The 14,853-nt window shown below is 44.9% G+C and overlaps 1 protein-coding gene across 2 annotated transcripts in view; it reads right to left on the bottom strand.

The window, feature by feature from the left end:
* Positions 1–1,592: 1,592 nt before the first annotated feature.
* TMEM114 (transmembrane protein 114) overlaps positions 1,593–14,853 on the bottom strand; it is a 30,687-nt gene continuing 17,426 nt past the window's right edge. The window contains exons 3-4 of one of the 2 annotated variants that reach the window (XM_030577720.1): positions 8,384–8,521; positions 1,593–1,954 (exon numbers count right to left, since the gene is read on the bottom strand). In XM_030577720.1, the coding sequence (XP_030433580.1) occupies positions 1,722–1,954; positions 8,384–8,521 (371 nt within the window). In that variant the 3' untranslated portion in view covers positions 1,593–1,721. The remainder of the gene's footprint in view (positions 1,955–8,383; positions 8,522–14,853) is intronic. The other variant, XM_030577722.1, reaches the window with a different exon arrangement.

Here is a 14,853-nt window from a genome sequence, read left to right on the forward strand (position 1 = left end):
GAGAACAAAGTAATCTACAATGTTGAAGTATCAGAGAATCATAGAATATTAGGGTTGGAAGAGACCTCAGGAAGTCACCTAGTCCAATCCCCTGCTCAAAGCAGGACCAACACCAACTGAATCATCACAGCTGGGGTTTTATCAAGCCGGGCCTTAAAAACCTCTAAGGCTGGAGATTCCACCACCTCCCTACGTAACCCATTCCAGTGCTTCACCACCCTCCTAGTGAAATGGTGTTTCCTAATATCCAACCTTGACCTTCCATGCTGCAACTTGAGACCATTGCTACTTGTTCTGTTGTCTGCCACCACTTAGAACAGTCTAGATCCATCCTCTTTGGAACCCCCCTTCAGATAGTTCAAGGCTGCTATCAAATCCCCCCTCACTCTTCTGCAGACTAAATAACACCAGTTCCCTCAGCCTCTCCTCATAAGTCATGTGCCCCAGCCCCTTAATCATTTTCCTTGCCCTCTGCTAGACTCTCTCCAATTTGTCCTTCTGTAGTAGGGGGACCCTAACTGGACACAATACTCCAGGTGTGGCCTCACCAGTGCCAAATAGAGGGGAATAATCACTTCCCTCGATTGCTAGCAATGCCCCTACTAAGACAGCCCAAGAATCATGCATCTCAAGAATCCTACTAGCAATATGTAATAAATGGTGAGGGGTAAATATCGTCTACCATATAAGTGAGTGCTATGTTCTGAAGGAATTCCCTTGAAATTAGAAATACCTGATCTGGCTTACAGGTTTCTTGGGCTTTGTGTGTGCACATGCACATGTGTGTCAGAAAACAGAATCATAGCTATGGTACACGAGATGAAGATCTCCCATGTCTGAAGTGAAATGTAAGGGAACAGAGAGAATCTGTAATTAGTAAAGATTGTTAATTACTAATCTGTAGTTAGTAAAGTGTTAATACCATTGATAATTACTGAATTGCACTTCAGACCAAGTCCTACTACTGTACCTGGGATATCACTCAAGCACGCTGGAAGCCTGAGTACTCTAGATTGTCATTTGGGTAGTTTAGGTCACCCTTCAAATGCTCTGAAGTCAATGGCATGCTAGATCACTAATCTGAATGAATCTCATTCTGTGCAGTGAAACTGTGCTAGGATATACATATTTATTATTCATGTGTTTTTTGTCTTTCTCACTCTTTCTTAACCAATCTTCAGCTATATAGAATCTATATTAGAGTAGACATGAAGGTCACAATGCCTAAGGGCTGCTTAGTAGTCTATGTACAATAAATATAGTGATGGTCTCAGGTCAGCTGTTGAGGGAGAGAGGCTTCCATCACAGCTAGCACTAATTGGCACCTTTGTTAGGAGTCTCAGCAGAGGCCCAGGATTAAGTGGGCTGTGGAGACAGGACTCCTGTGCAGTCATGAGGCACTCTGTCGGGGCAGCTGATGGGAGAAAGGAAAGAGGAGAAACTGTGTTGTGCTAGACCTGTCCTGCAATAAAAGGGGACAGCTCAGTCTCTGGGCTTGTCTAGTGAGCACTAAATACACATAATTTATTTTCTTTTAAAGACAAGAAGCCACTTCATTAACATTTAACAATGAACTGTTGCCATAGTGAGCACTGGTTAAGAGAAGAGCTAGCTCAGCAGCATGGTATGCTCAGGAGAAGTTTTGCCATTCTTCTTATCCACATTCATCCAGTCAGTTCACCTTGTTAGATTCTACATTATCTTTAGGCTGCATTGCTGCTTCAGATCCTCTGCTCCTGTCTTTGTTTGAGGCCTACCACTCGGGCAGCCAGCAGGAATGCTGCCCCAGTCAGCACCTCTGCAATGAAGGAGACCCACACAAGCAACAAAGACCAGCCAAACTTGATGTCAACTTCCTCCAAGAGATTGTTCCTTCCCAAAAGGCAGAGAGCTTCCTTGAAGGCAGCCGCTGAGTATGCAATGTAGACACTGATCCCAGTGAGCGTAACAAGGCCTAGAGGAAACACAAATACAGTATAGTGTTGGGGTCCACTCTACCTGAGTCAAAACTGTGTGGTTAGGGGTCTGTTAGATCTCTTTTCCCATCCCTTCCTGTATACACAGGCAGGACAGTCTTCTGCCCTGTTTTTGTTTCTTGTCTCTAGTTTTGTTTTGGTCTCTGTATCACTTAAGTGATTAACCAAAATGTAGAACAGCATGTTTCCTGCAATGTACATCTAATGATGTGTGATTCAGATTCTGAAAACATATACAGCCCAACTTACAAAATTATATTATATAATGGGCCTGATTCTCCACTGCTTTGCACCTTATATAGTTGTGTACTCATGTGAAAAGTGGGTGCGAATGGGAGTGTTTTATAGATACTTTGCACAGCTGTAATGTCTACACCCGGTGCAAGTAGAACTGGTTTATACATTTCAGCTCAATTATGCTGCTTGTATTTAGGATAAAATTTTCAAGTGTGGTTTCTAATGTTGAGTCCCCAGCTTAAAACTCCTTGGGCTTTATTGTTTGCAGAATTGGTCCCAGGATATGAGAGAGAGGAGGTAGGTGAGGTAATATTTTTGTATTGAACCAACTTCTCTTGGTGGAAGGCACAAGCTGAAGAAGAGCTCTGTGTAGCTTGAAAGCTTTTACCTTCCACCGCCAGAAGTTGGTCCAATAAAAGATACTGCCTCACCTACTTTGTCTCTTGAGCCTTATTGTCAGCTCCTGGACTGGCCTGGAACTGCTCACGACTTCCAGAAAATCAGACTGTAGGTATGTTAATCTGGGCTCCAGAAAAATCAAGGCACTCAAAATAAGCATCCACATTTTTCAAGTGTGGCTGCATAATTTGTCAATTGCTGCAGGATGGGTGGTGAAATCTAAATTCAAGAAAGGATCGCAGTATAAAGCTGTTTAGGAGGGGCATGATTACTCAGGACAACTCTTTAATTAGGTGCAGTGTATAGAGCCTGCTGTGGAATCAGCCTCATGCTGCTTTCTCCATGCAGATGCAGACGGGACTTTTTGCCCATGGAGAAGGAGATTTCCACCTCTGCAGCATGTTCCTCTAGCTCCGTACAAGGCCCCTCCCAGGTGCTTCTGTTCCAGTGAGGGCAGAAAGGGCTGAGGGCAGGGAAGCCATCTCAGCTCCTCCCAGATTGTCTCCCTGCTACAACCCCAAGAGAAAACTCTAAAAGTTCCTACTCCCTGACTTCCCTGGGCTGGCTTGCCTCCCTCTCCCACCAGCAGCAGCAGTGAGCAGGGCATCCTTGCCCCTGCATTTGCAATGGAGTCATGCATCTGTGGAGTTTAGACAAAGGGTGGGGCCTCCATGTAAATAGCCTAGTTCTCCAGACAATTACTAAGATCCATGATATCTGGGGGCTGGAGCCCCAGGCCTTTTCTGCATGGAGGTGGGAGATACCCTAATCCCACTCCCCTGATGGAAGAACCCCTAGGGAGCAGTGTAAATTAAAAGTCTCAGAGCTTCCTGTCCCCTGCTCCTGTATAGGGGAGGATGAGGCCCTAAGCTGGTGAAAAGCAATCAAGAGTTACCAAGCCAGATGTTAAATAGAGAAATTCCTCCTAGTGCACATGGCTAGAATGAGGCCAGTCCATTACTGAAGTCTCACTTTCTCCCTCACTGTCATAGGGTAAGCAGGGCCTTTAAAATCCCAGCTCTCATCTGTGCCTGGCTCTTCTCCACCTGGATCATGTGACTGTGGGCAGGGAGCAAGGCCTGCTGGGAAGAAGGAAACAGGATAAAGGGTGGAAAAGAGGTGGCAGGAACAGCCCACTGGATGATTCCCTGGTAATTAGAGTTTGCAGAGTGCTTAGAAGTGGTTCTCTGGCAGGAGAGAGCTGATAGAGACCCAGGGAGGACAATAGCAGCAGCCTGGGAAGCTCTCCAGATGTAAGGGTTGACCTGGAGCTGGTGTGTCTCCCTGCTGGCAGAGGAGCCTAGAAAGGACTGTATGGAGGATGAGTGAGAGGGTCTAGGATGCTGGCAAGTGAGCTAGTGTAAGGAATACCCCAGTGAAAATGTGGAGGCTAGAGCTGAGGAATGCATTTTTATTTAGGCTCTCAAGGCTAATGAACAAAAAGGCAAAATGACATGGGCTCCTCTACATCTCAGCTGTGCCACCTGAAAAGGCTGCAATTATATGACTAAAGACTATGGCCGAGAGATGTTGAAGTTATCTGTAGAGCACTTAAAAGAGAAGATTTGTGATGGTTTTGTTTGTGCTCCTGTTTGCCTAGAAATGAGAGATCTAGTCTGACTATAGTTCAAATTGCCCTACCAGCCTGCGAAAGACCTCTTTGGTGGAAAACTGAGGCACAGATGCATCTGGACATCAGTGAGGTAAAACACATTCATACTTGTGGTTGAAGGAGTGCATGGGCCTTACTAGACCTTGGCATGAGGGTGAATCTCTTCCCCCTGTACACAAACTACCAAATAAGGATAAGGGGATTATTTTCATGGGGGTTTTGGGCAAGGTCTGCTAGATTCTGATAGTCTCTAACCACGGTGGGTGCATTTAAGAGGTGGCAAGCTAAATTGTTCCAGAACCTGGAACATACAAACTGTGCTGGCAAGGAAAAGGCCCTGGTGTTTGTGTCTGCAACCTAGTATCTCTTTAGCTGCTGTTGCATATTGATTGACAATGTAGAACAATACAAAGTGGCACTCTGTGTGAAACTGTGCCACATTAAGCTGCAGCATAAGAATTTGTAGTTACAGCCATTTACACCAGCTAAGATTCTGGCTCAAGATTTTCTTTCAACTGAGCTCTGAGTACAGCAGTCAGTGGGCCAAATCAAACCCAAGTGGAAAAACTGCATTGTAGATTACAAATCTTCTGTGTCTTAGCTTTTCACTTAACACTATCTTCAGTGGTTTCCCAATCCCCAAATCTGTTGTGATATTTCTCTCATGCACTTCTGTTGACTGGTGCTTCGTGAACAGCTGCAGAAACAAGGAGCTAACATGATGAGCTGGTCTTGTGAAAGCGCAAACAGTGATGTGCACTTCACTCTGCCCAGATCTCCTAAAGCCCTGAAATAGTTGCTTGTTTGCTTCCAGCAGCCCTTGTCCTCTTTCTCTTTCACTTTTAGAAACAGGACATTCTGATTCACCGACCCATGTGTAATTGGATCCTAACAATGCAGACATGACTAGTGACCTGCTGAAAAGGCCATTGTCAGGGATAGCCTGGATGTTCCTCCTAAGCTCAGTCTGACCAAAGGGTCAGGACTTGGCAGACTGACAGAGGTGGGTGGCAGGCAGCATGGTGTGGGTCAGGTTTCAGCAGCATGCCACCTGCTGGAACTGCTCAGCAGGTAGGTCTGTTTCTGGCCCACTTATCTGTTGAGCGAACAGTGCTGCTGTTGTTACCATTGATTTTGGGGGAAAGTAACAAGCAACTGTAGAGTGGCTGCTGTAGAGTAGCGCTCTGCAAGAACCTTCAGCAGAGTGATCTTGGCTAAGATGGACTCCTGATCCCCACTAGCACTGGGATGGCGGGGAGGGCGTGAGATTGAAGTTTTATTGTTGGCATTAGCATGACCAAGGTATTGCATCTGTTTGACTGGGGGGAAACTTCTTGTGGTGTTTAATAGCAAGTGGTAATTGGTTATAAAGTATCAAAAGCACATAACATCAGAGTTGTAGGGGCAAAATTCTGTACACTTGGCTATTCCTTTTATTAGGATGTATTCCCTGTCCCCCAACTCTATTTTCTGCTTAGAGTGTAAGCCTTCACCCTTTACTAAGTTCTGAGCACACCAATATGTGATCATTTTACAATCACCAACTTCCACTACACTTGGGTTTAGCATCCTTGTGGACTGTTAAAAACAGTTACCAAGTACCACTGCAGAGGTGGCTGCATTTCTTGTCACAGGTGAAATATTCCCTATAATCCTGCCACAAAGGGCTGTTGTCAAGCTGGGGGGTGGGGGTGTCAAGTTGTTGTTCTGCAGTGAATTAAAAAGGCTTACCTGGCCCTTTCCAGCCAGTTTACTTTTATATTATTGGTGGAAGAGGTGCTGTGAGATTTAATTAGTATTGTTAAGTCTTGCCCTAAGTAACTTGTATATCACTTTGAGGTACTTGGATAGAAGATTGCTATTAATGCTAATGTGGGGCAAGGCGAGTATTTATAGGCTTTGTTGCTTTACCAGGGCAATGTATGTTATAGAAGAACACTGCATTAAAGCTGCTGCCATGTTTCTTCTCTTTTTCCGAGAGAATTCACCGATTTGTGTGTATGCAGTTAGCATGGTGTGCACAATGCCAGAGCTAACATCATGCCTGTAGCAAATTCCCTGGAAAGAAGTAGGACTAGGAAGTAGGGATCAAAATCGTACTGGAGGTTGATAAAATAAAGGATTACACTCCTCATTCAAGAGATTCTGCTTTAAATTTTGCTTTGGCTTGCTGCTCAGATTCCATAGTGAGCGCCACTGTAAAACACTGATTGTATGCCGGTATTATGGAGATCAGTTAGACATTTTTATATTAGATTAGATGTCAGAGCATCCTGGCCTGCATATGTCAACTCTTGCCATCTGAGCCTCTCAAAATGTTTGTGTCACTGTAACAGAATATCAGGTTCCAGACATCTGGGCAGAAATGCAGAGTTGTTTTTCTGACTCATGCTGATGTCTGGTGCTAGGACCCTGAACAGACTCAATTACTCTTACTCAGTGTCACCCAGACCACATGGGTCCTATTAGCAATTAGATTAAATCCAGATGTATACAGGGGATTGTCTGTCTCTGAGCAGCTGCAGAAATAGAGAATTGCATTAGAAAACTATAGGACCAATCTTGGGAGAAATCTTAGTCTGAGGCTTGTTTTGTTAACAATAAAGGCAAATCCCAGAAAGGGGTTTAGAACCTCTCCAGAGTGAATGTGTCCTGTTAGGAGAAGAGTGGGAGCCCCATCTGCGGACACTTTGCTTTCCATACGTGCTAGCATGAAGCAGGATTAGACACTGGAAACTCTAAATATGGTGATGGGAATTCTACTACTTATTACCTTACATGTTGTATGATCCCAAATCCCCTACTGGCAGAGTTTACTTTAATATCCTGGGGAAATATAAACTGGCCAAAATGAAGACAAGTTAAAAGTGGGTGCAACTATCAGGAAGGAATGTCTCTCTCTCCTTGTGATGGCCTCACTTTCCAGCAGAATGGGCCCTGGTGCTTGGCATCTCTGAAAATCAGACCCTTACACTGCAAGCCATTGCTAAGGATATGATGCTTTGGGATGCTCCAAGCAAGTGTAGATGACATGGTGGTTTGAGAACTTACAGTGGCCTGTCTGCAGTGGTTCTTCCACCATTGCTGATTTGATGAAGCTGCACGTGTGCCAGGGCAATGGTAGCTTTCCTTAAGAGAGCCAGTGTAGAAATGGATAGTGGGAGGCTTGCGTAAGTGAAGATGGTGCAGGGCAGTCCATTTCAGTTAGCTTGCAGTTTGATCATGAAAACGTTAGAGGGGATTAGAAGTGGCTTTGATACTCATTCACACTGGGTCACAATCTGGCTTGCTGCTTTTTGATTCCATCCAATCAAAATCCTTACAATAGGAGAGGGGGCAATTATAAATCCAGCTCCAGGAATCCTCACCTTCCTGCTCCTAAGTAAAAACACTCTCCCTAGAGTACTGATGGGGACACCTGAAGCCTTGAACCTGTTGCTGTTAATGCTATTTGTATTAACTGGAGCCATTCATGCACGGTGCTGAGCAGAGAACTGAGGGCATTTGTTACCTCACAGGGCTGGGTAGTAGCTTCCTAGCTCAAAGCAAATAGTAAGGATAAATTAAATGAAATGGTTGGACAGACCATGTAAGCCCCAATTTACAGGCCTGATACGGAGTCCATTGAAGTCAGTGGAAATCTTCCCACTGATGGCTGGTTTTGGTTGGTTGGTTTTTTTTCCCTTGAGCTTAAGATCAAGCCTTAACTCACTACAGTTCAAAGCTGTATAATGCCAAGTTTCATACATTCCAATGCCACTTGCATTCTACTAAGATTTAAAAAAAAAAATCTTGTCTCTAGAAGAGAAAAAATTGACATAACATTCGCTGAAAGGGTATTTAACCTTTCAAGGATGAAGATACTGTGTTCAAGATGTCTCTCAATCCTCCATGAGACACAACTACATGTAACTTTCCGCTATTCCTCCTTGTAAATGTCTGCTGATTCCCTCAAAATCCACATTACTAGCTTTTCAGTCTGCAAGGAGATGAATGAGAAAGCACATGAAGTGAATAAACACTGGCACTCAGTCTGAAAGCAGACACTTGGCTGGTTCTGTTCTTATTCTCTCTTTACTCTCTGGTAGTTGAAGTGCTACAGTTCTAAGCTGTCACCCTTAGTCTCATCATTATCAACAAATAGGACTCAGTACAATACCTCCAAAAAGAAAAAGCCATCCCGTCAGTAGAAGCAGCAGGTAGGCCCTGGCAAGCATACTGATAAATCCAGTCATTCCTCCAAAAATCATCAGGATCAGGCTGAGAGGCAGCAGGATTACAAATGTCCCATGCATGTCTAGAGAGAAATGAAAGTTATCAATGTTTCGTTATCACTGGCATTGATTGTATTACAGTAGTGTCCAATCAAGATCAGGGCTTTATTGTGCCAGGTACTGTACAAACACATAGTAAGGCCATCCCTGCTCCATGGAGTTTAGTCTAAATAGACAGGAGGAAGGGTGAGAGAGATGAGATGTGACAATGAGATTCTGATCCCTTCACTTAGACTTTATTCAGTGAACAGCTCTACCGACTGCACTTCTCATTGTGAGCAAGGGTATCAGAATCTGGCCCATAAAGATCAAAGTGATGGGTTGCAAGCTTCATGTTAGTTCCAGGTCCTGGTTTTCTCGGATTCCATACAACATGGAATATTCTTAGTGTTGACTAACTTTGAAGAATCTGTGGTAGGGATGAGAGGTTACTGACGTAATGGGACAGCAGATGGCTAGGGTGATATCTGAAGTGGGTGCTCACTGTCAGATGCATCTCAGAATTCCCTTGAAGACTCGTGTCAAAGCTTTTAAATGACAATTCTGCACACGGCAATGATCAGAGGGCTGAAACACTTCTGATTCAAGTTAGTTCTTCACCCTGTCTCCCATCACTGTTGCTGATTTCTGCTCTTCAAATGCTGGGCTTTTACCTCCTAGAATACTCAATTATCCCTGTTTTTTATTGTAAGTTCTGGGGTTGGAGAAGAATGGGGGAGTGTAGTGTGATCGAAGCAGCAGGGGCTGGGATCCAGGACACCTGGCATCTCTTCTCATCTCTACCATGGCCATGCAGGGACCTTGGATAAGTCACAGGTTACTGGGCTCTGTGCCTCGGTATAAGTATCTGGATGTGGGTGATGTGAAGCTTAAAACATTAGCTTGAAACCTTGGTTTTGCCCACACACCAAACCTGTATGAAAGGCTTTGTGTGAGAAACCAGCACAATGGCTGAGGAGGACAAGCCAGAGCCGGAGTTCAGTGCACCTGCCAATCCCAGGCTACCATGCCTGCCCATGGATTGTAATAGTGGCCACATTCCCAATGAGCAACCACCACAGAGCCCAGCTCCAGTGCACACTGAGTGCTGAAGGGTCTCAGTTGATAGCTTCTGTTTCCTAGCCTTGCCCATGTAGTGTTACTACAGGGTTCTGCTATATTTTGGCCTGCAGCCACTGAAGGGCTAAGAGAACTCGTCCCTTAATAGTTGTAATGCAGTTTGAGATCCATGCATGAAAGGCATTCAGCAGAATAGGCGAGAGCCCCATAAATCACTGGGGTTGCCCAGGGATAAATCAGGGCAGCATTAGTCCATACACATAGCAAACTGTGTGCATGCCTATGTTCCAGATGATGATGTGGGCAAGTCCTTTCCCTACTACCTCCACTAATGCCAGTGCTGTATAATAAATACTCTCCAGCTTCTGAGGACATTGCAGGAATATTTATCTATTAACTTTAGTGACAGCATAAGATTGTGTAACCCAGCATGCCTTCCCTTTTCTGCTTAATATTATTTTAACCAGCCTCTTGCTCTTCCATCTTTTGTTGTAGTACCCTATTCTGTATAGGTTGGTTATGCCGTGTGTGAGACAGCTGTGCCCCTCTCCCCTTGTGGAGTTTGTGTCCCCTCACATAGACGCATTTCAGTCCTTCGGGGGAAGCAGTCTCCTTCATCTTAGTCCTCCTCAGAACGCTGAGCACTTCCATTAGCTCATTGAAACACCTTCTTTGTCTTCATCCCAGCTCCCGTAATAGTTCATCACGTGGATTCTCCAGACTTGGACTCCTCTTTACTGCTGTCCATGGGATCCTCTCCAAAGCCAAAGTTCCCTTAAGTGGTCTGATAGCCTCCCACATGAACCCATAAGCCTTTTTTCCTTGCCTATGTCCTACTTCATCCCAGCCAACCTCTCTATGTACTTAACACCAGGACACTACCTGTGTCGTCATAATTCAGCCTTCTTGAGCATAAACCTTATGATCATCTCCAGTTATGTGACCACATATTGGGTTTCTTAGCCCACCACACCTCTGCCTTGCTTAAAGCCTAAGATGGATGATGATCACCATAAGCACCGACTTCTAGTTTTCCCCAGGGGTGTTCCAACCTTGGTTTGCCCCCAAGGCCTCACCCTCACTCTGCCTCTTCCTGCCCCTGCTCCACCCCCTGCCCACGAGGCCCCTGCCCACTCGCTCTCACTGCTCTCTGCCCTTCTCCAAGCCTATCCCCAAGCTGCCAAACAGATGTTTGCCACTTAGCTCATCGGGGCGCTACCAAACAACTGATAGGTAGCGGTGCCACTGAACAACTGTGGCTGATGGAGTGCTGACCATCCACTATTTTTTTTTTCCGTGGGTGCTCCAGCCCCTGAGCACCCACAGAGTCAGCACCTATGATGTTCACTTAATGAAAACTATTCAAGATTTGTTTTATCCATTTTTCAATGGGTGGGTGGCCCTTGGCCTTGTTTACTGCACGCTATTCAAACCCAGCTCTGAAGACAGAATTATTAATTTTCTCCTGGGATTTTCTATGTTGTTCATCACTGCAGTGTCAGAAGGCATCACAAACAGTATTTTATTTTCAGTGTCCCTATGAGATGAAGGGGTGGCTATATCCTCACTTCACAGATGGGGATCTGAAGCACAGAGGTCAAAGGTATCTATTAATATTGAGTGTTTAGGACCTGACTTTTTTTTTCAGAGAAATTACCATTATATAGCACTTAATATATATGCAAACACAGCTCCTGTTGGCTTCAGTTGCAGCTGTGAGTGCTCAGCTCTTGTGCAAATCAGACTCCAGGGTATTAAGTCAAGTCCCCAGAAAATGAGGAACACAGAGTTAGTGACCATTTGTGAAAAGTTGGGTTGAAGTGACCTTCCCAGCGTCACAAAGAGTCTGAGGTAGAGTCCAAGTCTTCAGGACAGGATTCAACTTCTTTAACCATGAGGCCATCCTTTAGCTTCCTGCAATCCCTTGTCTCAGTCACTGCACACCTTTCAACTTCAACAACTGAGACAGGGGTCTTACTGACAACAGACTTCTTCACTATACAACCAGGATTCATCCCTAGAGCAGGTCCATCCTGGGCTCTGAACAAGGTAGGGAGTCCAGTGGCGGAAGAGGGGAAGGAGCAGGAATTGTGATCATGTAATTAAAGACAGTCTTATAATACATGCTCACAAAGGGGCTGAATTAAGGTTGCCTGGGTAGCCTTAATTCTAGTATTTCCTAACTTTGAATACCTGACTCTTCAGTCTTAATCTTTTAATGTTGCTTTGTACATACTTTTATAGAGTTTTTTTTAAAAGAAAAATGAAAAAATAAATTCCACTATATCATCATACCAACCCCTACATGGGTCATCAGCAGGGCTGGAACCTTTAGATCACCACACAGACCTCTGCTATTTGTGCTTACTGTGTAACTGATAGCAATAGTAGGTTATCTTGTAGGTGGACCTGCAACTTTGCTAGTGGGTTTCACAGTTATTTGCTGGCTGAAGAGGAATGGGGAGAATCTTGGTTCCATTCCAGGCCCTGGAAGGGAGTGTTCTCTAAGGGCACAGACTCTTCTGTCCCGTCCCCCTCCAAATTTTTGTCCATGTCCTGGATCCCTGTCCCAGTCCCATTATTCTTGTCTCCACTCCTCAGGTTTCTCATCCCAGTCTCCCTGCTGAGTCAGTACCAGTCTTCTCTTCCCCCACCTCTCTGGTCTGGCTCTTGTCCACTCTTCATTTGAACGGGACAGCTTCCTCCTTCACACTGTGGGTGTCCAGCATGGAGAACCTTGAAAGACAGGCTCCCTGTTCTCACTTCAGGTGTCTGAACCTGGAGCCAGAAGAGCCCACAGCAGTCTTAGTTGCAATTTCAAGGAAAGTCCTGTTCAGCCCCAGGCTGAAACATGCCTAGTGCAGAGAATCTCCAGGGAATTCAATGTTAAAATGTAAGTCTTTACTGAGCATGTGCAAGCTGCAGTATTCCTCCCCTCCCCCACCCCCAAAGGCTTATGACTTGAGCAACTCTTCACAGAGAAGGCAAAAGGCTTATCCCTGATACAAAGGTCACCCTCTGTCAAATTTCAAGTCCCTGTACAAAGATGGGCTTTGTACACTGGAGATGTTTCAAAAAAAGAAGTCTTCAGAACTCTTTATCAGCAAAACATTTTTCCTAGCTACCCTCTCAGAAACAGCTGAATCATTTTGGCTGAAATTTTCCAAGACAATTAACCATTTGGGTTGCTGGATAACTCAGAATGAAAGTTTGACAAAACTATAAATAACTGAAAGCAGGGACTTACAATGGGAAATGTTGGGCAGCCAGCCCTACCAACAATAGAACAATAACTAATAACATTCTGACCAGCACTAATCAGTTTCCTAGGGGGATCCAACAAATACTTTACTGTGTCGTCTTTTAATATTATGTCCTTCTGCTAAATTGCCATAGTATCTTGTTTGCTTTTATTCCCTGCAGCTGTTCACTGGGTTAATGGTTGATCTGCATTTTTCCATAACCCTTGCATCTCTTTGGCTATCAGTGTTTTAGATAAGATAAGGCAAATGTACTAAATGAAATGGTTGAGTCCTTCCTCCCCTACTAAATGTTTTTTACATTTGTCTGTGTTGACCTTTTCATCCTGACCCACTTTGGTGGGGTATTATAACAGCTGTGTAAACAAAGAGTTGCTATTTTCCTATTGCATTGAAACTCCCTTCATAAGCCGCCTTTATTCATATTCATCACTCCCCCTCCCATGATCAGGAAGTACCTACCTACCATGATCTACATAGCTCACCCCAAGATCAAGAAACACAGCCTTATTCTCACTGCTACAGTCCACCTGCCCCCAAGGATGGTCAGCAGCCCACTCTGACATCCAGATGCTGAGATCCACCTGCTTGCCCCATTGACACCTACCTGCCAGCTGCTGCAACCCACCTAGCCCCCTTAAATCTTACCTGCCTATTTGGTCCATTCTGTAGCATGATGTGGGTTGTATGCTGCAGGAGAGAGCAATCGGATCTCTCAGGGGCATGCACTCAGAGTGGGTGTCTTGGGGGAGATGAGCACACATGGGGAGACAGGTATGTCTCAAACATGGAGTTGGAGGAGCACATGGAAGAAGTGACTCTGCACAATGAGTAGCCCACCAACTACCTCCACCACAACCCTGCTCTCCCCACAGTGGGAGAGGGGAAACATTCCCTGGGTAGAGGATGGTATCATAATCCTATGGGGCCATGATCGATGTGGTCCTTCCCCTACGCCTCATCCATCAGCCTTTATCTATATGAGCCTATCATGTGGCTTTCAGATGTGGTACTTCACATGATCATCCCCATAAAATCATTAACCACAACCATCCCATGTTTAGGCTTCCTGAAGATTAAAGGCACTATAGGGTTGCCAGTAGTGGAGCAGAGTTTAAATGTAATGGTCCAGACCTTCAGTTAGTATAAATCAATAGATTTCCATTGAAGGCAGCGAAGCTATGCCACATTACAGCAGCTAAGGATCTGGCTCTGACACTTTAGGGTCCACCCAGAACAGGAAGGGGTTATGTCACCACCTGCCCTAGAACTTTGGCCTCTTTGTGCGGTGCAGCTATGGGTCTAGTCCCTGACACCAGTAGCCTGCCCATGAGCATAAAGTCTCACCCTGGCTCTCATCAGCCTCATTATGCTTTGCAGATTGATACCAGCTGCCCTTGCTGTCACAGGTCTCCCCAAGTGCATTCTTCCTGAGTTCTTTGTTACCAGACACTCAAACTGTTCCCCTCTGATTCGTCACCCTAAAAGTGTGAAACCAGATCCCCATTATCGGCTCACTTTGGTGTTCACACACTGCACACTAGATGAAAATAAACAAAGTTTGCAGAGGATGCTCTTTAACAGCCAGTGACCCTCTCACATGCTTTGAATGATGAGTATGACCTGTCCTGAATTGACATACCCCTATTAAAGGAACCTTGGCTCTAATTCTAAATGCTGCATTGGTTGGAGAAGTTTAGGACTCCTGAAGATTAAATACACTTGTGTACATTAATACAGTGGTTCTCAAACTTGTACTGGTGACCCCTTTCACATAGCAAGCCCCTCAGTGCAACCCTCCTCCTCCCCCATAAATTACAAACACTTTTTAATATATTTAATATCATTATAAATACTGGAGGCAAAGTGGGGTTTAGAGTGGAGGCTGACAGCTCATGATTCCCCATGTAATAACCTCATGACCCCCGGAGGGGTCCCAACACCCAGTTTGAGAACCTCTGTGTTAATACTTTCTGGTCCTCAAGCTAAAGTCTACATGGGATGCAATCTTCTGCAGATGGATGGTCTCCCCTTAG

This window comes from Gopherus evgoodei, chromosome 10 (genome assembly GCF_007399415.2).
Source record: "Gopherus evgoodei ecotype Sinaloan lineage chromosome 10, rGopEvg1_v1.p, whole genome shotgun sequence".
NCBI classification, from domain to species: domain Eukaryota; kingdom Metazoa; phylum Chordata; order Testudines; family Testudinidae; genus Gopherus; species Gopherus evgoodei.